At 42.0% G+C, this 26,081-nt stretch overlaps 1 protein-coding gene across 3 annotated transcripts in view; it reads left to right on the top strand.

The window, feature by feature from the left end:
• The window catches only part of LOC137376636 (collagen alpha-1(XII) chain-like), a 268,726-nt gene that overhangs the window by 53,854 nt on the left and 188,791 nt on the right, over positions 1–26,081 (top strand). For 2 of the 3 annotated variants that reach the window (XM_068045570.1, XM_068045571.1), the window contains exons 12-13: positions 4,245–4,517; positions 25,327–25,596. The exons of the other annotated variant lie outside the window; for it this stretch is intronic. In XM_068045570.1, the coding sequence (XP_067901671.1) occupies positions 4,245–4,517; positions 25,327–25,596 (543 nt within the window). The remainder of the gene's footprint in view (positions 1–4,244; positions 4,518–25,326; positions 25,597–26,081) is intronic. 3 annotated transcript variants of the gene reach the window in all.

Raw genomic sequence — 26,081 nt, 5'->3', positions numbered from 1 at the left:
AGTCGGTTAGGATTATATTCGCTGGAGTTCAGAACAGTGAGGGGGGATCTCATAGAAACCTTTAAAATTCTAACAGGACTTGACAGGGTAAATGCAGGAAGGATGTTCCTGATGGTGGGGGAGTCCAGAACCAGGGGTCATAGTCTAAGGATACAGGGTAAACCTTTCAGGACTGAGATGAGGAGAAATTTCTTCACCCAGAGAGTGGTGAACCTGTGGAATTCGTTACCACAGAAAGCAGTTGAGGCCAAAACATTGTATGTTTTCAAGAAGGAGTTAGATATAGTTGTTGGGTCTAAAGGGATCAAAGGGTATGGGATGAAAGCGGGACCAGGCTACTGAGTTGGATGATCAGCCATGATCATAATGAATGGTGGAGCAGGCTCGAAGGGCCGAATGGCCTACTCCTGCTCCTATTTTCTATGTTTCTATGTTTCTGTGCTCCCTTTGCTTGGAGCATCCTCTTCCTTATTACTTGGGAATGATATAACCGGCAGAGCCCAAAAGAGATCCCACTGTGGACTTCTAATAGTCACTGTCCCAAACTAATTATCACCATCTGCTCTTTGGTGCCAAGCTAGTGTTCGATCCTATTAATTACTGGTGGTGCACAAGAGGCCAGAATTGGAGAAGTCCCGAGTTTTCGGAGGGTTGTAGGGCTGGAGAAGGTTAGGGAAATAGGAAAGGGTGAGGCCATAGGGATTTAAACACAATGATAACAATTTTAAACATGAGGCATTAGGGCAATGAGAGCCATTGTAGGCCAGCGAGTGGAATGGAATGAGGGCAGCTAAGTTTAGGATGAGCTGAAGTTAAAGGGAGGCCACCCAGGAGAGCCTTAGGTAAACAATAACTAAGATAGAAGTCTGGGAGCTGGATGTCAGTGGCCTGTAGAGGGTGGGTGAAAGAAAAACGAGGATAATTATTTGAAAAGAAAAACTCTCTGCACCATTACTGCAGTTGGATGTTGTTTGACCAGGATCCAGTTTTAACGTCTAACTCATAATTGCAACAGATCGAGAATTACTCCATGAACTATTAAACCTTCTCGTTGACAAGTATAGATACTCATGAAGAAGTAGAGTTTGAGCTGAACCATTAACAGCCTCTTCGGGCGACCTCCATAACGTAAATTGTGACCCTCTCTTTCTCCTGTGAATACGCATTACTTTCTATGCCTTTCTATGCAATTTCCCTACGTGTCTTGGAAAAGATGAGAAATTCATACTAAAATCTGCACCTGCTACATTAAAAGCACATACAGAATTGAAACATCCAAATGTATATCATTTTCAAACTGAAATGATTGATTGAATTCCTGAATGTTCAGTTCCCCTAACACCAAACATCTGTATAGCTGTGTTACTAATACCCAGGTGAATGCGGCAGTTAAGGGATTGACAATGAACTGTCAATATTATTAGAATGCACAGAATTTGCATTACTCTAAGGAGGTTATGCTAAACCTTTATAAACCGCTGGTTAGACCACTTCAGGAAGGATGGCAAGGCCTTGGAGACGGTGCAGAGGAGATTCACCAGAATGATACCAGGGGTTTCAGTTGTATGGAGAGACTGGAGAGACTGGAGAAACTGGGATTGTTCTCCTTAGAACAGAAAAGGTTAAGGGAAGATTTAATAGAGGTGTTCAAAATTATAAGGGGTTTTAATAGAGTAAGGAGAAACTTTTTCCACTGGCAGGAGAATTGGTAACCAGAAGACACAAATTTAAAGTAGTTGGCAAAAGACCCAGAGGGTAGATGAAGAGAATCCTTTTATACAGTGTGTTATTACAATCTGGAATGCACTGCCTGAAAGCAGATTCAATGGGAACTTTCAAAAGGAAATTTGGGATAAATACTCGAAAAGGAAAAATTTGGAGAGCTATGGGGAAGGAACAGGGGAATGCGACTAATTGGATAACTCTTTCCAAGTGCTTGCACAGGCACGATGGGCTGAATGGCCTCCTCCTGTGCTGTATGATTTTGCAGTAATCTTTTGGGAGCAAGTGTGAGTGTGTTCCAACATATACAGGCTGGGGCGAATCCTGGAATACAGTCTACTCTTCACAGTTGAAGTCATGTATGTGCTGAAAAAAATTGAACTTTTCAGTAATTGGAATTAATCAATGTAACTAACACAGGAAAGCAGGTGCTTAAAATGATCAAATAATTGGGATTATGAGCAGACTGTATCTTGTAATAAACTGTAAAATACATGTCCAAGTCTTGAACACATCCTACAACCCATGTATTTTTTGGGAGGTGGGGGGGTGGGGGTGGTTGAATTGCATTTAATCCTAAATTAAAAGCTTTACCTATAGTGTAATTGAAATGCATTGTTCTTTCTGTAGAAGAACGGAGGCTATAATGTTATACAAATATGTAGAGCTTCTGTGCAAACTGGTATGCAGCTAGTTAACCACCTGCGAGTCGTTAATACAAAAGTGAAATACTGCAGATGCTGGAAATCTGAAATAAAAGCATAAAATGCTGGAAATATTCAGCAGGTCTGACAGCATCTGTGGAGAGAGAAACAGAGTTAACGTTTCAGGTTGATGAGACTTCTGATGAAGGATCATCGACCTGAAGTGTTAACTCTGTTTCTTCCTCTGCAGATGCTGCCAGACCTGCTGAATATTTCCAGCATTTTCTGTTTTTATTCCTGCAATTCATTTACTTTATTTACAGACAGAAAACACAATGGGGCCTTCTTTTGTTTTTGAAAGAAAAATATGTCAAAGTACTCATTGCTGCTGGCTCTGACACAAGTAACATTGTCTTGGCTATAGTTCTAGGTGTCATGGGGGTCTGCATACTTTTTTGCCAAATGTTTCACTCTCAACATCGCACATAAATCATGAAACAGTCAGTGAGAGAAGCCTCTAATGTACCTTCGCACTAGAGCACAGCAGCTCAATGCGCTGATTGTGCTTTGTGACTAACTATGGCCCTGAGATACTTTACGATCACATGGGGAGTCAGGCATTATGTTGTTCAAGCATATCGCCAAATCCATTGCATTAGCTTGTGAGTCACACAACAGTATAATGTAATGTCTTAGGACAATATCTGAGCACCCCAGCCTTCACATAATTGCTCGTTCGGGGCTGGACAAGAATATAAGAAGAATAAGAAGATTAATTGTTCACTGCAATTTTAAAATTCACATTGCAGATGTTGCTGTCAATTGCTAGAAGACCTTTACCCTAAACTAATCCTCTGAAGTTGTCTGTGGAAGTGTAGCAATATAATCATGTAATAATAGACGAGATATTTCCACTTGTGGATTGTAAAAACAACAGGCCATAAATATAAGATAGTCATTAATAAATCCAAAAGGGAATTCAGGAGAAAGTTCTTTATCGAGAGAGTGGTGAGATTGTTCGGACCGGTTGAGGCAAATAACCTCAATATATTTAAGGGGAGGCTAGATACACTCACGAGGGAGAAAGAAATAGAAGGTTCTGCTGATAGGGTGAAATGAAGAGGGGTGGGAGGAAGCTCGTGTGGAGCATAAATACCAACATGGGCCAGTTGGGCCGAATGGCCTGTTTCTGTGAGGTAAATATTATGTAGTTCTATGCTACCTGCACTGCAGCATGAAAGATCCTGCAATATTCTTCACTGAAAATATTTCACACCTAGGATATGGATGCTTTATCGGCATATAACTTTTTTAACAATCTAACTTCTTAAAATTCAACCACAGTGATGTTACTATATGGAAGAAGCCATTCTTAAATCTATAATTGAAGGACTAAATCATTGGTCATTGAACAGGCTGTCGTTTTTCGAAAAACTTAAGGCACAATCGGCAAGGTCTGAGAAGCAATAGCTTACGCTTCCTGAATCTAGTTGAATGCTTTGAGGAGCAACTGAATTTGTGAATGGAGACAATTTTTACTTGGATGTACAGGCCACATTGGGCAAAGTTCCACGTTTAAGGATTTTAATCGCGGTACAAGCATGTTGAATTAAAACTAAATGGCAGCTGAGACAGAATAGTAAACCTGAGCCAGCACTGCCCATTGGTTAATGTTCCCAGCAGTATTCTGGACTCTCTGGTCCATCCTGTTCGATGAGTAGCAGCAACAATTCTAAAATGTGAGTGAGTGATTTTGATTTTGCATCCAATTCAACCTATCCAGGTCCTCCTACAGTAAATGCTGATGTCCCTTTCATTGTAGCCCATGTTACATTTTCCTTGGATTTAACAATGCTGCTTTTCTGTTTCCTCCCATAGAGTTCGGGTCACCGAGTAATTTGGAGGTATTTGACGAAAGCACGGATAATTTCAAGGTCAGCTGGACTGCTGCTCCGGGGAATGTTCTTCGATATAGACTGGAGTACAGCCCAGTGCTTGGAGGGGAGAGTAAAGAAGTGACTGTTGGAGGGGTGCAGACATGGACAACCCTTGAGAACCTGCTCCCAGACACCAAGTATTCTGTGAAGGTTGTGCCCGAGTACCGAACTCTTGTTGGTCAACCACTGATTGGAGAAGGCAACACTAAAGAAGGTACAGCTTGCACAAAAATATTGAAGTAATAAATAATTGGGAACGATTTAGTGATCGTGTTAGAATAAAAAGGTATTATATGTAAAGTAATGCCACAATCTTTGAGTCTATCGCATTCTAGATGTCACACTCCATCTGTCACACTTTAGCCGCCACACTTTGCTGTAGATGTAAAACAATTTTAAAAAGAAAGTAAGAAAGCCAGTTACTTACTGCTAGTTATAATACCCTAGTCCTCAGAGCAAAGACTCAGGATATCCCCTGGTACAATTAATACTCATATCCCTTTTCCTGGTTATTAGCTGTTGGTATTCACTCAATAGACCTGAGTTATGACATCACAGTTATTAATCCCTCACTAGAAGAACACGAATAAAGCATGATCAGTCAACTTAACAATACCACATACAGTCATACCAGAAACTGTATCCACTCAGTTAGCTCTTGGAGGCAAGATTCTGAAAAATCTTTCCCTACACTCAACACCTCCAAGAGTAAATGGAATAGAAGTATGGAATTATGCCGCATATTAAACTACTTTGACAGGTTGCCTTCCTTGGCATTTAATTCCCTTGGTCTCAGTTAGTAGGGATGGCAAGGAGTATTGAGAAGCCAGGTGCACACTAGCTGTCGGAGACTACAAGGAAACCTGCTGTCAGCACAAGAACAGAATCCAGAGCTGAATTAAACCATCTTTTATAAACTTCACAGCAGTGTATAAAGACAAGTAAAGAGCCACTGGAATTATTTCAAGACTGTAATCACACCCTTGGATGTTGCAAACCATCCAAATTTCATGCTTATTGTTTGTGACATCAGCTGAAGTTCTGTGCTAAGATTACTGTGCTATAATCATCCCCCAGGTACCTGCTATTATCTGTCAATGCTAAACATATGTGCAGGCAAGCAATGTGTTTGACAATAGAAGAGGATGAGTGGAAAATTATATGTATTATTACTGATGTCCGGTAATTGTCACCCTTTGAAACTTTTAACGATTTTATCTGCCAAAATCTGCAATTTACTGCTGAGGAGTAGGTCATAGTTTGGAGTTATGGAGATGGCAGGAGATCTCAGATATGTAGGCGAGGAAGCAGGTATGTCGGGCGTAGTGCGAGACAGAAAATGGAGCTCTAATAGAGAGGCAGGGGATAAAGACTGGAGTACAGCCCAGTGCTCGGAGGGGACAGAGAAGTGACTATTAGAGGGGTGGCGGTATGGACAACCCTTGAGAGCCTGCTCCCAGACACCAAATCTTTAGAGTGTTGGGAAGAGGGGAAATCCTGGAGTCAACAGAAAAAGCAGGAGAGGGCAATCTCAGGCCTCAGTGAAATGGATTCTTAAAAAGGCAAAATAGCGTACATTATAGATATTTCTGTAGAAAAATTGTTAATTGTCCAGCCCATAAGCAGGCAGATATCTGTTCCATTTAGTGTCAGGTAAACACGCTCATATACAAAATGAGAGCGATTGCGAGCAAATTTTTTCTCCTGCATTTTGACAAATGTCAAGAAGCAGTGGGAGCAGTGCGATACAAAAGGGCACAGAAGAAAGACTTGCAGTTATGTAGTTTCTTTCAAATCCTTAGGATGTCCCAAAGCACTTTGCAGTCAATAAAGTACTTTTGAAGTCACTGCTATCATGTATGAAATGCAGTAGACAATTTGCATACAGCAAACCCTCACAAACAGCTTGAGATAAATGACCAGATTATCTGCCTTTGGCGAGGTGGGTTGAGGTATAAGTGTTGGGCAAGACACCAGGGGAACTCAGCTCAGTACTTTTCTAAATTACAACATACTAAAGAGTGGAAGTTATTGGGATACTTTACAAAGCAGCAGCACTTGCAGCTTTCCTTTGAAGGGTAAGCTTGCATTACATTGAATTCCTAAACCTTTCAGAAAGATCTGCCTGTAATTTCTGTTGTGCGGCCCTGGGAGATTATTATAATGTGAAATGCATGTGTGTTTGTGCATGTGTGTTTGTACATGTGTGTATATGTATGTTTCTCTGTGTGTGTGTGTGTGAGTGCGTAGTGTGAGCTTGTGCAAGCACCTATGTGTGTGTGTGTGTATGCGCATGTAAGCATGTGCATTTATGCGTGTGCGTGTGAGAGCTTGTGTATGCGTGCATGTGCATTTATGTATGTGTGTGTGCACGTGAATGTGTGCATTTGTGTGTGTGTATGTGCATTCTATGTGCAGCTGTGTGAGCTTGTGCGTTTGTGTGTGTGAGTTTGTGCGTCTCTGTGTTTGTGAGTGTGTGACCTTGTTTGTCTGGATCTTAAAACCAAAAAAGTCATAAACTTGAGGCAAGGGATCTGTGGATGAGGCAGCAAGGCACTACATTGAGGTTGGAAGTAAAATTAGAACAGAAGAGCATTAAACAAGTTCCACGCTGACTACCATCACTCAAATGCTATTTTTTATGGCAAATTTCGAGAATGAAAATAAATGCTGCGTTAAGAATGCCCTCCCAGGGAGCTGTTAAACACAGCAAAGGATATGTTGCCGTCCAAGAGCTTTGATGATCCTTTAGCAATTGGAGAGGGAGCCATAAACGGCTGGCGTTATGTCGCAGGTCATGTAACCGCACATGCCACATATTACATAGAATTACATAGAATATACAGCACAGAACCGCCCCATTTGGCCAACTAGTCTATGCTGGTGTTTATGCTCCACATGAGCCTCCTTCTAACTCTATCAGAATATCATTCAATCCCTTTCTTCCTCATATGTTTATCTAGCTTCCCTTGAAATGCATCCCTGTAGTAGCAAGTTCCACTTTCTAACCACTCTCTGGGTAAGGAGGTTTCCCCTGAATTCCCTATTTGATTTATTAGTGACTATCTTATATTAATGACTCCTAGTTTCAGTCTCCACCACAAGTGGAAATATCTTCCCTATGTCTACACTATGAAACCCTCTCATAATTTTCAAGACCTCTATCAGGTTACCTCCTCAGCCTTCTCTTTCCTAGAGAAAAGTATCCCAGCTTGTTTAATATTCTTGATTCTTATAACTTCTCAGTTCTGATATCATCCTTTTTTGTTATACCTTCTCCAGTGCCTCTATATCCTTTTTAGTAATATGCACAGTACTCCAAGTGATATACAGCAGCTGTAGGTCATTCATACAGCCATTCGCACCAGTTATGTGTCGCCTTGTGCCTTGTGCTGTACCCTGTCTGACAGGGCCCACCAGCAACCTGCCACTACAGCTTTGCTAGTGTCCAGACAGCTGTGGGCAGCAACTGGATAGTCCTCCCACACCCACTATGTTTTCCTTCTCACTGTACGAGAAAGCAGTGTTGCAATGGGTGAGGGTGGGAACCTGCCACTTGGAGCATCCTAGGGTTGGGGCTGTGTCCTGAATGCCAGGGGTGGTGTTTAGATGAACTCCTGTCTTCTATGCCAAGACACTTACCAATCCAGGGAACTTTAAAACTGTAATAAAAACAAACTGATAACTGTATTTATAGAGCATGGTTAAAATTGAATGGTCAACTTTGCTGTTGGCCTTAACCATCTCCACTATATCTCAGTGAGTAGCTGTGTCAGAAGCTGATAGGTTTGAGTCCCACTCCAGGGCCTTGAGCACATGATTCAGTACTGAGGTGATGCTGCACTGTCAGAGGCGCTGTCTTTCAGATGCGGCCTTAAACCAAGGCCCAGTCTGCCCATTCAGGTGGACGTAAAATACCCCATGGCACTATTTTGAAGAACAGTGGGGGAGTTCTCCCTGGTATCCTGGCCTGGTCTTGCTGGTGTTTGTGCTTCACAGAAACCTCCTCCCAGCCTACTTCATCTCACCCTATCACCATATCCTTCTGTTCCTTTCTCTCTCATGTATTTATCTAGCTTCCCTTTAAATGGATCTATGCTACTCATTTCAACTACCCCTTGTGATAGCAAGTTCCACATTCTAGCCACTCTCTGGGTAAATAAATTTCTCCTAAATCCTAAAATGGGCAAGTAGGTTAAAAATATAGTTATTAAGAAATAAATGAATGAAGAATATTGTAACATCAGTGAAGAGTTTAGTTGATGATTACACAGAGGGGTGTGAAGCCAAGGGTTGCACGACTAGGAATGGTAACTGAAGGTGAGACCATGTCAATGCAGCATTTAAGACTAAATTAGATAGGTGGTTAAAAGAGAGGGGGGATAAAGGGATATGGGAACAGAGCAGGTACATGGAATTAAGATACTGCTCATGTAGATGATAAACACCAACCTGGACCGTTTGGGCTGAACCACCAGTTTCTGTGTTGTAATTTCAAAGTACTTCTTGAGCAACAAGTTTCAAATACAAGTTTTTTTTGTACTGGGATAGAAACATAACAATGGGTTACAGAGTACAATGTGCTCCTAACCAGATCATTTTTCAAACTCTCGTTCATAGTTTATTGTGTAGCAAAAAAAATTACTTTTCTTTATCTTATTGTCCCTTTCTCATTGAAGACTTTGAATAAGATCAGGGTAGGATTCCATGAGTATCAACTGTCCTGTGATAATCAAGGCAGAGTCATGAGACACAGTTAAAGTACGAGAGAGCACCTCCACTGGCAGAAAAAAGCACTCCAATGGCACCAGTGTGAGAATCCCACTTCCCGTAAACTGCCATATGCTTTCTCTGAGAGAAATTGCTGGCTTCAAGCCAAATGAGTGGCAGGTTTCTGCAATAGGAATACACCCCGGTGGAATTAGGTTCAAAATGATTGAACACATACAACAATAGCAATATCGTGCATTTTTACAGTGCCTTTAACATAGTAAAATGTCCCAAGGCACTTCATAGAAGTATTAGGAAATGAACTTTGACAACGAACTGCCTAAGAAAGACAGGTGACCAATAACCTGGTTGCAGAGGTAGGTTTTAAGGAGTATGGTGGTGCAATTAAAATTGGAGATGTGCAAGTGGCCAGAATTGGAGGAGCACAGAGACCTTGGAGGGTTGTAGAGTTGGAGGAAGCGATGAGGCCATGGAAGGATTTGAATAGGATGACAATTTCACAATCAAGGCATTGCCAGACTAGAAGCCAATGTAGGTCGGCAAGCACAGGGTTCCAGTGGATGGCAGACAGAGGAAGATTTAACCCAAACGGACTTGCTCAGATGCAAAGCAGCTTTAGGGGTCAAAGAACAGTATGGCAACACATTGCATCACACAGGCAGAGGAACATAAGGAGACCATTCAGCCCCTGAAGAATGGCTGATTTGTACCTCAACCCCATTTATCTGCTTAATTCATAATCCCTTGATACCCTTTTGCAACAATAATTTATTGATCTCAGCCTTGACCTTTAATAAGCCTCCACAGCCAGAAAGCATCCCACATTTCCACTAACCTTTGTTTAAAGCTGTTTCCTGATTTCACTTTTGAATGATTTAGCTCGAATCTTAAGATTATGGCCTCTTGTTCTAGATTCCTCCACCAGAGGAAATAGTTTTTGTCTACCCTATAGAATCCATTTATAATTTTAACCACCTCAATTAGATCACTCCTCAATCTCTAAACAGGAACACATGCAAAATTGAATTAATAGTGTATATAGATTATTAGCCAGAAATTCACAGAATAGTGCTTCCGATAGAAAATGGGTCCTAAAGCGTTGACTGACTCAGTTAAGTTTATTAAAGTTTAAAACTCAACTGCCCCAGTCATGTTGGTAGTTGGGGGTCTTCCAATGGGTCAGGGTCCCTGCTCCTGATCGCTGTCCAATGACTATTGCTGGTATTTGTGAATTCAAGCCCAATCATATCAATTTGATAACTTGACTTCAATTTAAAAAACATCTGGAAATAAAGAGCTGGCAGCCGTAAGAGTGAGCATGAAGCTTTTGAATGGTTGTAAAAACTCATCTGGTTCATTAGTGTCCTTTATGGAAGGAAATCTGCCGAATTTACCCAGTCTGGCCGATATGTGACTCCAGTCCCACACCAATGTGGTTACTCTTAACTACCCTTTGAAGTGACCTAGCAAGTCCCTGTCAGTTGTATCAAACCGACAACTACGGATGGGCAATAAATGCTGGCAAGCCCACAACCTGAGAATGAATTAAAAATAGAAAATAAGTAGCTTGCTGAAATTTAATACCTGGGCTTATACTTGCTGAATGGAAACTCACTCAAGGTCCCAGAGGGGCCTTGAAGGAAATCTCAGCAACAGCGGGAGAGAAAGGGAGAACAAGGGAGGAAAATTTGAATATTTATTAAAAATACTCGGTTATACGGAATGATTTCTTCAGAAGAATTGGATTGAGATAAATCATCCCACAGAGAGAAGGAAGGACATGGGGAGGGTGGAGAACACTGTGTCAAGACTTGATTGTGAAACATGGAAGCATTCACTGCATTGTTTCAAGATTGAAATTGAATCAAGAAGAGTTGATTCTGCGAGTGTTTGTTTGGCAAAGTGCTGTCGAATGAGCAGACCAGTATCAAGAGTCGCCCTTCTCATTGCAGCTGGTGAAACCAGAATTAAGTGGAGCTTTGACCGGCTCCAGCGTCTCGCCTCTCGGGATCTTGGCCAGTCTTTGCAAATTGTGGAAAGATCACTAAATAACAAGGGCCAGCATGGAAAATGGAACGGTTTTTACATTTTTCCCTCTTGACTAATAGTCATGATTTCACTCCCCGTTTTAACAGCCTAGTTATAAGCACTCGATAAAGCTTGGTTAAGTTGAATGCAAGGATTGATGCGGTTTCTTTGGAGACTATCTTGTGAACTCATAAAGAGAGTGGCTGAATGTTTTTTGGCCTTGAACAATACACAAGTCTGATTTTATTTTGCTGCTGTTATCACAACTTGATACAGTCGTGTAGTGGTTATATCACTGAACTTGATCCTAGAGGCCTGCACTAATAATCCAGGGATTGTGAGTTCAACTTCTACCATGGTACTTTGAGAATTTTAATTCAGTTTTTTTTTTAACCTGGCATCAATAAAAATGATCATGAACCCAACTGGTGCACTAATATCCTTGCCCAGTCTGGACTATATGTGACTCCAATCCCATACCAATGTGGGTTGACTCTTCACTGCCTTTTGATGTTGTTAGCAAGCTGTTTGGTTCAGAGTAACTAGGGATTGACAATAAATGCCAGCCTTGACCGAGAATAAATAAAAACATAAATAATTTTGTGTAGACTCCCAACATGCTGTGTCCCAATATGCCTTGACACCTGCAGTTCCCATTTAAAGGGAATTCCCAATTCTAGTGGTATGTTACAGTTGGGGGAGGGGTGAGGCAAACAAACGATAATCAGGTGTTTATCTCACACGAAGGAAAACCTGGTGGAAGAGCCATTCCAGGGTCCACTTGTACATCTGAAATAAGTACCAGTGAAAGGAATAGCAGAGGTGGATGACAGCACGTGTAAAAAATCAGGATAGGGGAGATATGGGAAAAGCTCCCAGATTATTGGTTCAGGGCTGGATTTTAAGGAGCGCTCCACATCGGTGGGGGGGGGGGTGGTATGGAGGGGGGAGGAGGTAAGTTTCTCAGTGCTGGGGGAGGTGGGGGGATGGGGTTAAATAAATGTCATGGGTGTAAGGGATGGTGGAAAGGGTTGTACTTTAAGGTTTGGGGAGGGGGGGAGGTCAGATGGTAAAGGTAAGTGTTTGGGGGGGAAGGGCAAATAATTTATTTGTTATTGTGGGGGTGGAAGAGGGGAAAAAGAGATGTATTCATTTATTTTCATTTAAACTTTCTTTAAATATTTAAATATGCTGGTAGGGGTAACAGCCCTTTAAAAATGGAATCAGGGCATTTTCCGGGGACGGACAGCCCGCCCCCTCCACGTGATCGGGGCGGGGGTGCAGCCCGCCCCAGCTATTTAAATGAGCTGCCGCACTTGGAATTGCGGCAGTTCTTTGGCATTGGGCCACCACTTTTTTGCCTGTTGCCGAAATTGACGACAGACTTATAAAATCAGCCCTCAGTCAATTGGTAGCCTTAAGTTTAGCTGGCTTGATATCTGTTGACAAGCAGGTTTGTAGAGTTACTTTACAATATCATAGGGGCTTTTTACAGGAGGTTGATGAAGGAAATTAACATTCCGTAAAGTAGGAGATCAATAAGTGGTTTTATGGCAAGGATACCCATGAGGGAATAATCAGACTTGGATTCTGGGTGGAGTAGGTTTGATGGGCTGAATGGCTTTTTGCTTGCTCTGTGTTTTCTTTTTGTATTGAAAGCTTTGGTAGAAGCTGGGTTCAGGACTCCTGGTTGCACCTGTGGTCAGGAATGATATTTAGTATGATAAGAGATACAAAGCTTGAAAGTAAAGTAGAAAAACAGTGCAAAAGTGTTAAATTGTGAGGACAGGCTGAATAAACGTGGCTTGTATTCTCTTGAATTTAGGAGATTAAGGGGTGATCTACCTGTGAACACTGAAGATCCCAGCTGAGATTGCTCTCCTTAAAGCTGAAAAGTATAGGCGGAGATTTAACAGAGATGTTAGAAGTTATGAAAGGTTTTGGAAATGTAAATAAAGATAAACTCTTTCCACTATTGAGAAGGTCAGTAACTAGAGCACACAGATTCAAAATAATTGGCATCAAAACTAGAGGGGAGATGAGGAGGATTTGTTTTTTACACAGTGAGTTTTTGCATCCTACATGCACCGCCTGAATCGGAGGCAATGTGCCTCCCACTGCATCATGGCCAACACCAGTTTAGTGGAACAACTGACTAATGCTTCTCCTTTCAAATACTGCAGTAGTTTTTTGGCAATAAAAGTTCTGACACTGGCTGAAGAAAGGGGAAGCAGGATTAACATTTGTTCCCCTGCTTATATTGATGCTTTGGATCAACGTTCCTCTCACTGCTACATAGCAATCCAGGCTTCTGCATCAGATGGAAGCTGAGGTCAAAAGAATCACAAAAGAATAAGATAATCACAAATTAAAATTTTCATGCAAACTGGGCATGCAAAACTGTTATCCTTGTGCGTTTGCCACTTTTCCATAGGGTATATAAATCTTCTGAAGTTGAAACAATAAATATCTTCTGGTCTTGTCAGAACGGTATGTAGTTTGCAGTTACTGTGCACTATCATGGCCAGGATTTGTCAGTTGAAAGCATACAGCTTAAGTATGGAAACCAAGTAGGTTTTGCAGCAGAGTCCGTCAAATTTCTGGAAAGTGCCTCAGGGAGCACTTGGTGTTTTAATGAGCTCAGCAGACAAAACACTTCACCAAAAATGCTGAAATTCTGTGAAAGCACAGATAATCTTCTTAGCAGATGGATTCTCTCAATATCACTTTAATTACTAGATGGGGGCCTTGCAGGATGATTCGCACATCAGCTGGGGGAGTTGGGACCCAGTCGCGATTTTTGCTAGGTTTTCCGGCTATAATATTCTATTTAAGGTTTTGGCTCTTGTGTGTCAATTTTTGTTTATCCCACTTGCCTGATCTCATTTCCTCTTGGCCCACCCACAATACCACTACATAAAACCAAGGATTAAAGTGTTGGATTTTGCTGATCTATATAGCTCAACCCAACACCAAATGGTACAGTTCCTCACGATCCCACAGGAATCACAACAGAAAAATAATTGACGGTTGTCATGACTCAGGACACAGCTGAGGTGCTTAGAATCATTTTGACAGACCTATCCAATTAGTCCCCTGCCCCAGCTCTTTCCCCAAAGCCTCGTAAACTTTTCCTTTTCAAATATTTATCTAATTCCCTTTTGAAAGTTACTATTGAATCTCCTTACACTGCCCTTTCAGGCAGTGCATTCTATATCGTAACAAATTGCTTTGTAAAAAACAAATCCTCATCTCCCCAGTTTTGATGCCAGTTATTTTAAATTCTATTCTCTTGTTATTAATATTCCTACTAGTTGAAAAGGATTCTCCTTACTTACTCCATCAAAACTGTTCATAATTTTGAACACCTCTGTTAAATCTTCCCTTAATCTTTTCCGCTCAAAGGAGAACAATTTCAACTAGGATCCTGCGTGATCACAGGTAGATCACCCACGCCCCACAATCTCCAAAACTCCAGGGAATGAAAGGTAATTTCAGCCTCTGTAATCTCTCCATATAACTGAACTCCCTCATCCAGGTACCATTCTGCTAAATCTCCCCTGCACCCTCTTTGATATCCTTCCTAAAGTGTGGTGCCAAGAATTAGACACAATACTCCTACTGAGGTAAGACCAGTGATTTATAAAGGAAGATAGGAACATAGGAGCAGGAGTAGGCCATTCAGCCCTTCAAGCCTGCTTCGCCATTCTAGATCATGGATGATCATCTACCTCAACACCATATTCCCGCACTATCCCCATACCCTTTGATATCGTTAGCAACTAGAAATCTATCGATCTCTGTAGAACTGTACAACCATAGAGAAATTACGGCACAGAAGGAGGCCATTCAGCCCATCGTGTCTGTGCCAGCCTAAAACCTAGCCGCCCAATCTAATCCCACCTTCCAGCATCAGGTCCATAGCCTCGCAGGTTACAGCACTTCAGGTGCATGTCCAGGTACCTTTTAAATGAGTTAAGGGTTTCTGCTTCCACCACCATTCCTGGCAGTGAATTCCAGACACCCACCATCCTGGGGTGAAAATATTTTTCCTCATGTTCCCTCTAATCCTTCTACCATCACCTTAAATCGATGCCCCCTGGTAATTGACCTCTCTGCTAGGGGAAGCAGGTCCTTCCTGTCTACTCTATCTCGGCCCCTCATAATTTTGTACACCTCAATTAAGTCACTCCTCAGCCTCCTCTGTTCTAAGGAAAACAACCCTAGCCTATCCAATCTTTCCTCATAGCTGCAACTTTCAAACACTGGCAACATTCTTGTAAATCTCCTCTGTACTCTCTCCAGAGCAATTAGGTCCTTCCTGTAATGTGTGACCAGATCTGTATGCAATACCCCAGCTGTGGCCTAACCAACGTTTTATACAGTTCCAGGATTACATCCCTGCTTTTGTATTCTATACCTCGGCCAATAAAGGAAAGAATTCCATATGCCTTCTTCACCACTCTATCTACCTGTCCTGCCACCTTCAGGGACCTGTGGACATGCACTCTAAGGTCTCTCACTTCTTCTACCCCTCTCAATATCCTCCCGTTTATTGTGTATTCCCTTGCTTTATTTGCCCGCCCCAAATGCATTACCTCACATTTCTCTGGATTGAATTCCATTTCCCACTTTTCCGCCCACTCAACCAAACCATTGATATCATTCTGGAGTATACAGCTATCCTCTTCATTATCAACTACACGCCCAATTTTTGTGTCATCAGCAAATTTCCTTATCATGCCTCCCACATTTAAGTCCAAATCATTAATATATACACAAACAGCAAGGGACCCAACACAGAGCCCTGTGGAACACCACTGGAAACAGCTTTCAATTCGCACAAACATCCATCGACTACTACTCTTTGTTTCCTGTTACTGAGACAATTTTGGATCCCACCTGCCACATTCCCCTAGGCTTTCATTTTACTGACCAGTCTGCCATGCGGGACCTTGTCAGATGCCTTACTAAAATCCATGTAGACCACATCCATTGCACTACCATTCATCAATCCTCCTTGTTACTTCCTCAAAAAACTCAATCGAGTTAGTAAAACATGACACAAAAACAAGAAATGCTGGATTCACTCAGCAGGTCTGGCAGCATCTGTGGAAAGAGAAGCAGAGTTAACGTTTCGGGTCAGTGACCCTTCTTCGGAACTGACAAATATTAGAAAAGTCACAGATTATAAACAAGTGAGGTGGGGGTTGGGCAAGAGATAACAAAGGAGAAGGTGCAGATTGGACCAGGCCACGTAGCTGACCAAAAGGTCACGGAGCAAAGGCAAACAATATGTTAATGGTGTGTTGAAAGACAAAGCATTAGTACAGATTAGGTGTGAATATACTGAATATTGAACAGCAGCAAGTGCAAACCTGAAGAAAAACAACCTGAAAAAAACAGTGGGTAAGCAAACTGAACAAACTAAGATGAAATGAAATAAATGCAAAAAAAGATTGTAAAAAATGTAAAAAGGAATGTAAAAAAAAAGGAAGAAAAAATAACTAAAAATGACTAAAAATGAAAGTAAAATGGGGGGCTGTCATGCTCTGAAATTATTGAACTCAATGTTCAGTCCGGCAGGCTGTAATGTGCCTAATCGGTAGATGAGATGCTGTTCCTCGAGCTTGCGTTGATGTTCACTGGAACACTGCAGCAATCCCAGGACAGAGATGTGAGCATGAGAGCAGGGGGGAGTGTTGAAATGGCAAGCAACCGGAAGCTCAGGGTCCTGCTTGCGGACTGAGCGGAGATGGTCCGCAAAGCGGTCACCCAGTCTGCGCTTGGTCTCCCCAATGTAGAGGAGACCACACTGTGAGCAGCGAATACAGTATACTACATTGAAAGAAGTACCCCCACCTCACTTGTTTATAATCTGTGACTTTTCTAATATTTGTCAGTTCCGAAGAAGGGTCACTGACCCGAAACGTTAACTCTGCTTCTCTTTCCACAGATGCTGCCAGACCTGCTGAGTGAATCCAGCATTTCTTGTTTTTGTTTCAGATTTCCAGCATCCGCAGTATTTTGCTTTTATTTTAGTAAAACATGACCTTCCCCTAACATATCCAAGCTGACTATCCTGCCTTTCTAAGTGGCAGTTTATCCTGTCTCTCAGAATTGATTCTAATAATTTACCCACCACTGAGGTCAGACTGACCGGCCTATAATTATTTGGCCTATCCCTCGCACCCTTTTTAAACAATGGTATAACATTTGCAATCCTCTGGCACCTCGCCCGTATCCAGTGAGGATTTGAAGATGATCCTCAGCGCATCCACTATTTCCTGCCTGGCATCCTTTAACAACCTGGGATGCAATCCATCCGGACCTGGCAAGTTATTCACTTTCAGGGATGTCAGACCCTCTAGTACTTCCTCTCTCATTATGCTTATCATATCTAATATTTCACACTCCTCCTCTTTAACTACAATGTCTGCCTCAACCCTCTCCTTTGTGAAGACAGAGACAAAAAACTCATTAAGAACCCTGCTCACATCTTCTGCATCCATGCATAAGTTCCCTTGTACATCTCTGATAGACCTTACCCTTTCCTTAATTATCCTCTTGCTCTTAATGTACTGATAAAACATCTTCGGGTTTTTCTTGATTTTAGCTGCCAATAATTTTTCATGTCCTCTCTTTGCTTTTCTAATTTCCTTTTTTACTTCATCCCTGCACTTTGAATACTCCTCTAGGCTTTCTAAAGTATTACATTTTTTGTGATTGTCATAAGCTTTCTTTTTTCTGCTTAACTTACCCTGTAAGCTTCTAGATAACCGGGGCTCTAGATTTGGCAGTACCACCCTTTATCTTTGTGGGAACATGCCTATGCTGTGCCTGTAATATCTTGCCACCCACTGTTTGCCACAGATATTCCTTCAAGTAGCTGTATCCAGTCCACTTTCGCCAGGTCACCTCCCATCTTCATAAGGTGTTCCTTCCCACAATTTAGAACTTTTATTCCTCTTTTAACCTTGTCCCTTTCCATGATTATGTAAAAACTAACTGTATTATGGTCGCTATCTCCAAAATGGTCACCCATTGTTACTTCATCCACTTGCCCAGCTTCTTTACCAAAGATTAAATCTAGAATTGCGTCCCCTCTCATTGGGCTTGTTATGTCTTGAACTTACTCACTGAATGAGCTTCCACCAGCCTCTGGGGCAGAGAATTCCAAAGATTTACCACTCTCTGAGTGAAGAAGTTCCTCTTCATCTCAGTCCTAAATGGCCTGCCCTTTATTCTGAGTTTGTGTCCCCTGGTTCTAGACTCCACAGGCAGTGGAAACATCCTTTCTGTATCTACCTTGTCTATCACTTTAAGAATTTAGTAAGTTACTGTGAATTCGCCTCTCATTCTTCTAAACTCCAGAAAATACAGGCCCAGTTGCCTCAATCTCTCCTTATAGGACAATCCTGCTATCCCAGGAATCAATCTGGTGAACCTCCGCTGCACTCCCTCTATGGCAAGTATATCCTTCCTTAGGCAAGGGGACCAGAACTGCATACAATATTCCAGGTGTGGCCTCACCAATACTCCATACAATTGAAGCAAGACTTCTTTGCTCATGTCCTCAAATCCTTTCGCAATAAAGGTTAACATTTGCCTTCCTAATTGCTTGATGCACTAGCATGCTAACTTTCAGTGACTTATGAACAAGGACACCCAGGTCCCTTTGGACATCAACACTTTCCAAACTCTCACTATTTAAGAAATACACTGCATCTCCGTTCCTCCTACCAAAGTGGATAACCTCAGACTTATCCACATTATATTCCATCTTCCATGTTCTTGCCCACTCAATCAGCCTGTCCAAATCCTCGAAGCCTCTTTGCATCCTCCTCACAATTCACATTCCCATCAAGTTATATGTCATCTGCAAACTTGGAAATATTACAATTGATTCCCATATCCAAATCATTGATATAGATTGTGAACAGCTGGAGCCCAAGCACTAACCCTTGCGGTACCCCACTGGTGACAGCCTACCAATCTAAGAATGACCCATGTATTCCTACTTTCTGATTTCTGCCTGTTACCCAATCCTCAATCCATGCCACTATATTGCCCCCAATCCCATGTGCTTTAATTTTGTTTAATCACATCCTATGTGGGACTTTATGAAGCCTTCTGAAAGTCCAAATACACCACATTCACTGGTTCCTCCTTATCCACTCTGCTAGTAACATCCTCAAAAAACTCTAAGCAGTTTGTCAAACATAATTTCCCTTTCACAAGTCCATATTAACTCTGCCCAATCAAACTATTGCTTTCTAAGTGTCCAGTAATCACATCCTTTATAACAGATTCTATTATTTTTCCTACTACCGTCGTCAGGCTAACAGGTCTGCAGCTTCCCATTTTCTCTCTTCCTCCTTTCTTAAACAGTGTGGTTACATTTGCAACCTTCCAATCTGCAGGCACCATTGCAAAATTTATAGAATTTTCAAAGTTGATCACCTATGCATCCACTATCTCTGTCGCCATTTCTTTCAACACTGTAGGATGAAGATCATCAGGTCCTGGGGATTTGTCCCCATTAATTTCCCCATTCCAGTCCCATTAATTTCTCCAATACTACTTTTTAACTAATCCTAATTTCTTTCAATTCTTCATTCTCACTGGACCCTTGGATCTCAATTATTTCAGGGAGACTTCTTGTACCTTCCTCTATGAAGACAGATGCAAAGTAATCCTTTAGCTCCTCTGCTATTTCTGTATTTCCCATTATAAATTCTCCTGACTCTGCCTGTAATGGACCCGCAGTTGGCTTTGCCAAGTTTTTCCTTTTTACATTCCTATAGAAGTTTCTACAGTCCATATTTATATTTCTTGATAGTTTACATTCATATTCCAGTCTCTCTTTCTTTACCACTTTCTTAGTCCTTTGCTGTATTCTAAAGTTCTCCCAATTCTCTGGCTTATGATTTTTTTTGGCAACTTTAGAAATTAACTTCTTTTATTATTCACGGCTGACTCGCTTTCCCTATTGGGTTCTTTCGCCTTAAAGGAATGCATGTTTTTGTGAAAACCGTGCATTATTCTTTAAATACTAGCCATTGCCTATCTACTGTCAAACCTTTTAATGTATTTTTCCAATCCACCACGGCCAACTAGCTCCTCACCTTCATGATTGCCCTTGTTTAGATTTAAGACCCTAGTTTCGGATTGAACTACATCTTTTTCAAACTTAATGGAAAATTCTATCATACTATGGTCACTTTTCCGTAAAGGTTCTTTTACCACCAGATTATTAATTAGCCCTTTCTCATTGCATAATACTAGATCCAAAATAGCCTGTTCCCTAGTTGGTTCCTCAACAGATTGCTCCAGAAAACCATCTCGGACACATTCCAGGAATTCTTCTTCCACAGGATTGGTGCTTATTAGATTTACCCAGTCTATATGGAGTTTTAACTCACCCATGATTACTGCATTGCCCTTGCTACATGCAACTTCTAATTTCCTGATTTATACCATGCCATACATTACCACTACTACAGGTGGCCTGTAAACCACTCCTACCAATAATTGTTGTCCCTTTCTGTTTCTTAACTCCACCCAAACAGATTCTACATTCTGTTCTTCCGATTGAAGATCCCCTCTCACTAATGCACTGATCCCATCCCTTATTATCAGCACTACCCCACCTTCTTTTCCTTTTTGCCCGTCCTTCCTAAATGTGGAATATCCTTGAATATTCAGTTCCCATATAACAACAGTCTCTTCAAACGAAATTTGTTTGATGAAGTACTTTGGGACTTTTTGCTGTGATAGGCATCCTGTGTAAATGTAAGTATATACTTTTCAATAAAATATAAATAAACTACAGCTTCTGTCTTGGTAACCGAGATAAAACAGGTCTACACCAGTGCCAAAAATAAAAGAGAAAAAAGCCTTATAAGTCATGGCTGGCTTTTTTGTCAAATAAATCGAAAATCAGCCTCTGGCCTATTTGGAGAAAAGTCCCAGAGTGTTATTAAAAAATTAGCTTACCTCCCACAGTTATTTTTTTGTTTGCCTCCCTTCTTGGCTCAGTCTTAGGGTTGGCATTGACGAAAATGCCTTTTAAACTTAATATGGGATTGTGCATAGTCAAAATAAATATAAAACATTGTACAGAAGTATGTTAGTTATCAACTTCAACCAAATCCAAAGGCACCTTGTTGATGTTTGATAGTTGAAGTTAGCACAGTGAGAACTCTTGCCTGGGAGCCATAGGGAGACTGTTGCATTGTGGGACTTCAGTCAGGTGCTCTCTTTTTTTTAAATGTGTGTCAGTTGCCATCTGGATGTTGTATTAAATTGGCTCACATGTCTGGGGCCCATTGAGACTATATAAAACATCTGTACGGATACCTCATATATATTCACAGTTTGATTTTTGCAAACAAGAGAGAGATACACAAGGCGTGGAGAGATGAACATATTTGAACCACTGCGGGGGGGGTTGAGGTTTGTGGAAGGGAAGTGCGATACGGATAAATAAACACTGATAACATTGTGTTTCATTGGCGGATTACAACTCATCACCTGCCAGATTTGATGAACTAAGATAGGGACCATCACTGGGTGACATAGGAACACCACAGGAAGGGGGAATGGAAAAGTCTGAATTGGAACATTTCAAAAAGCCCCACTGCGTGTAACAGTGGAGGAACTAAAAGTCTTATTATTCAAGACAAATATCTTTCCATTTTTACTGGAAAGAGATTTCCTGTTTTTTTTTGTTATAGTGTGAAATGCTTTGCCACAGGGATTGGATGAGCTTGAAACAAATTTGAGGGGAAATTAAAGCAGAGGAAGATAACAGGGCCACGGGGAGAGAACAGGGCTCTGAGATTAGTTTTGGATTGATAGAGCAAAGAGTCACTACATATGCCAAATGGCCTCCTACTGTGCTGTAAGATTTGGTGGTTTTATGGATCATTTCCTATTGCCATATACACCAGTTGCTTTGCATGAACTTGATATCACACTTCCAGGAAAACAATGTCTCCTAGCTCCACCATTCCAAGCCTTACCGCAAACATAATACCTTCAACAATGTGGCACTCCTTCAGTACCACATAGGTGCATCAGCTGAGAATATGAACTTAATTCTCTGGAGTGAGACTATAAACACAGAGGCTTTAGGAGCACCAACTGAGCCAGACGACATGCACATGAGAACGCTAACACAAATGCACACTGGAAATGCACACAAGCGGGTACATGTAGCGTCAGTAGATCTTGGCTGGAATTTTCCATGCTCTTTGGGGATGGGCTGGGAGGTGGGAAGGCTGGCAAAATGGCACAGGAGGGTATCAGGGGTGGGGTGCCATTTGCCAGCGGTGGGAAAGTTGGCGATTTGGCTGCCTGTCAGGAGGCCAATTGAACCCCTTAAGAGGCCAATTAAGGGCCACTTCCTGCCTCCGCGGCTATTTTGCCTGCGTGTGGGGATCTGCCGCTGCATGGGGAGATTGTCTAGTGAAATCTGGCGGCCTCTCAGCATGTTTCAGGGGGTGCGGGTATGACCCTCCTTTATGGACATGCCATAGTCCACACAGGGGTCCCCTGGTGTCAATGGCTGTCCTTGCGGCAACAGCGCCACTGGTGCTCAGCGATTCCCACCACCCCACCTGATCGCTGGGGCCTTCCTGCCTGGTCCCAGTGTCCCCTGATCCCACTTACCTTGCTTCGAGGGCACCCGACTATTGAGGTGCCCTCTCCCTGGTGTTGCAGCCTCAGCAATGGCCACCACTAGCGGTGGTCCTGCTCAGCTGCTGGCCCTTTGATTGGGCCGGCAGTTCTTGGGGCTGGGCTGCTGTCCTTAATTGACTGCTGCCGGCAACATGCCTCCCTGGGTCCTGCTTTCAGCTCCGGCGACAGGACAAAATCACCTCCACAAAATTCAACCCCATGACTTTGGGCAATATTCTAAAAACAGAGACTAGCAAATGGTCAGCCTTTTTTACAAAATGCCGATTGTTAATTCTGTTGAATGGATGAGGAGTATCAGTACTGTAAAAGGAGCTGACAATTCGTTACTGCCCACTTTTACAATATCGCACAAAGTCCAAATTGCCCTACCCCCACCACCACCATGCACACACGCACACACTTTTTGCCAAACACCTTGAAGAAGGAGCAAGATCAATGATTAGTGGGATTGCACATTTAAGGATAATTACAGTGAGCGGGGTGAAATTAGAATGCAGTGGGAATGTTGAAATCACATGGCCAAAGAAGGCAACCAGTCAGGAATGAGTAATGCAGCATGTCAAATTGGATGGGCATCCTTTAATGTTGCTTGGCACTAGCAGGGAGAAGAACTGCAGAAGCTGTCCTTGGAGATTAAACAGGTTGGGTAGAGTCCATGTTAGAACGAGCTGTATATGGAAGCAACAGAACTATTGGACAGCAGAGCCTTTCTTGTTCCATGTTTTCTCCTTGCTCTTTTACTCACACACATGCAAACCTTCAGCGAAAAAATGCTTTACTTGTCATATAATTAAAATCCTTTTGGGCCAAATTGTCACATTGTTAAAATACAACAAAATGCAAAAAAGCAGTTTGCATGAGTAAGATAGTTTCAACTTTCACCATCCTTTCAGGCAGCACATTCCAGATCATTACAACCCGCTGAGTAAAAAAAATTCTCATCTCCCCTGATTCTTCTGCAAACTGCCATAAATCTGAGTCCTCTAGTTATTTGCTTCCTGCCAGTGAAAACAGTTTCACCCTATCTATTCTATCAAGACCCCTCATAATACTGAACACCTCTATCAACTTGGGAATTGTTAAAAATATTGTATATATCTATAAATTCATTTTTGGGATGTGGCCATCACTGGCAATGCCAGCATTCAGTGCCCATCCCCAATTGCCCTTGAGAAGCTGGTGGGACTTTCTCTTGAACCGCTTCAGTCCCTTGTGGTGAAGGTGCTCCCACTGTGCTGTTAGGAAGGATGTTTCATTATTTTGACCCAGTGAATTAAACAAGCGCACAAACAAGGCTGAAGTCAATGTCCAATTCCAAGGAGTAAATCTGATAAATATTGTTGCTTGCGGAGGGGAATAGTTTGTTCTCATAAGATCTGCTCGTAGACTGAACCTCTCTGTGCATTCTTTGTTGCTTCTTGGCTGGGGTATTGCACATAGTAAACAGAGGGAAATGAGATTGGAAAATCTGACTGTTCAAGCACAGAAAGGCAGGAGGTTTGTAACAATTGGCTGTTCAGATACAGAAGGAAGGGTTTTGGAGTGGTTGGCTGTTTGGGTAAGAAATGTTTGAAATTTTTATTCATTTATGGGATGTGGGTGTTGTTAGCATTCATTGCCCATCCCTAATTGCTCTTGAGAAAGTGGTGGTGAGCCATCTTCTTGAACTGCTGCAGTCCATGTGGTGCAAGTACACCCATAGTGCTGTTAGGGAGGGAGTTCCAGGATTTTGACCCTGTGACGATAAAGGAAAGCGATATAGCTGCAAGTCAGGATTGTGTGTGACTTGGAGGAAAACTTGCAGGTGGTGGTGTTCCTATGTGCCTGCTGTCCTTGTCCCTCTCAGTAGTAGAGTTGGGCGTTTGTCGAAGGAGGCTTGGCGAGTTGCTTCAGTGCATCCTGTAGATGGTACACAAGCAGCCATGCGCACTGCGGGTGGAAGGAGCGAATGTTTAAGGTGGTGGATTGGGTGCCATTCAAGCAGCCTGCTTTGTCCTGGATGGTGACGAGCTTCTTGAGTGTTGTTGGAGCTGCACTGATCCAGGCAAGTGGGGATTATTCCATCACACTCCTGACTTGTGCCTTGTAGATGGTGAACAGGTTTTGAGGAGTCAGGAGGTGAGTTCCTTGCCACAGGATTCCTAGTCTCTGACCTGTTCTTGCAGCCACAGTATTTATATGGCTACTTCAGTTCAGTTTCTGGTCAACAATGATAGAGAAGGTAATGAAGATTAGGAAATGCATACATTTGTTCAGACACAGAAGGGAAAATGGATGACAGGGGGCAATGCAGATAGCCTGAGTTCAATGGAATGATACCTCCTGCCAACTGATTACAGTCACGCAGAAGTCAGCTTGAACAGTGCATAATGTGGTGAGCAGACTAAAACAAATAGGGAAGAAAATAGAAGTGCTTAAAATTACGTGTGTATTTGAATTTATCTGGTAAATTATTAACTTGTGAAAGGATAACTACAGCATATTTTGAAACATTATGACCTTAATTCAAAAATAATTGATCTGAAGCTCACTGTTGCACCAACCTGTTTGTTTCCCAGTTCGTGGATCTCCTCGTAACCTTGTGACGGAAAGAGTCACACCAACCACAATCGACACTTCATGGACATCAGCTCCAGGCAATGTATACAATTATCGTGTCACCTGGAAATCTCTCTACGATGATGATAGTGGAGAAAAGTGGGTCCCTGGATACAGCACAGACATAACGCTGGAGAATCTGCGGCCAGAAACCAAATACCAGATCATGGTCTATGCTGCATATGGCAGTGGTGAAGGAAACCCCCTCACGGGAGAGGAAACTACTGATGGTACAGTAAATCCTACCCAAATCCCTACATTCTATACCATAAAGAGTGCTGACTTGTTCAGTTTTTGAATGGTTCTTGTACTGTCCTGTAAACGTATCATTTTTGAAGTTAGGAGACCATAGCTCATTGTCCAATAAACTACCAAGGTCTTGAATTTTGAATATAATGATAAAAATTACCCAGTTTTCTTTTCTCATCAATTTCCTCCCCAATCCTTTGACTTCTTTCTGGTGTGCATCATAGACACTGGTTAGCCTGCAATAATTACTACAAGTGGGCAATGTTCAGACGTGATCTTGACAGTGACTTTGCAGTCACATGTGATATTATAGCTAGATCTTGTATTGACTATATGTGCTATAATGCACACGTGCGAGTCTGGCATTGATTTTCCCTCCCCTAATCCAGATTTCCCTGAGCTGAATTGACTCTCAACTGGCTAAGATTAGCCAACTCAACATTGACTAGTCATCTACCTTGGAACC

The sequence above is a fragment of the Heterodontus francisci genome, chromosome 13 (assembly GCF_036365525.1).
Source record: "Heterodontus francisci isolate sHetFra1 chromosome 13, sHetFra1.hap1, whole genome shotgun sequence".
Lineage (NCBI taxonomy): Eukaryota > Metazoa > Chordata > Chondrichthyes > Heterodontiformes > Heterodontidae > Heterodontus > Heterodontus francisci.
Note: the sequence above shows the minus strand (reverse complement) of the source record. Positions and strands in the feature narration are given on the sequence as shown.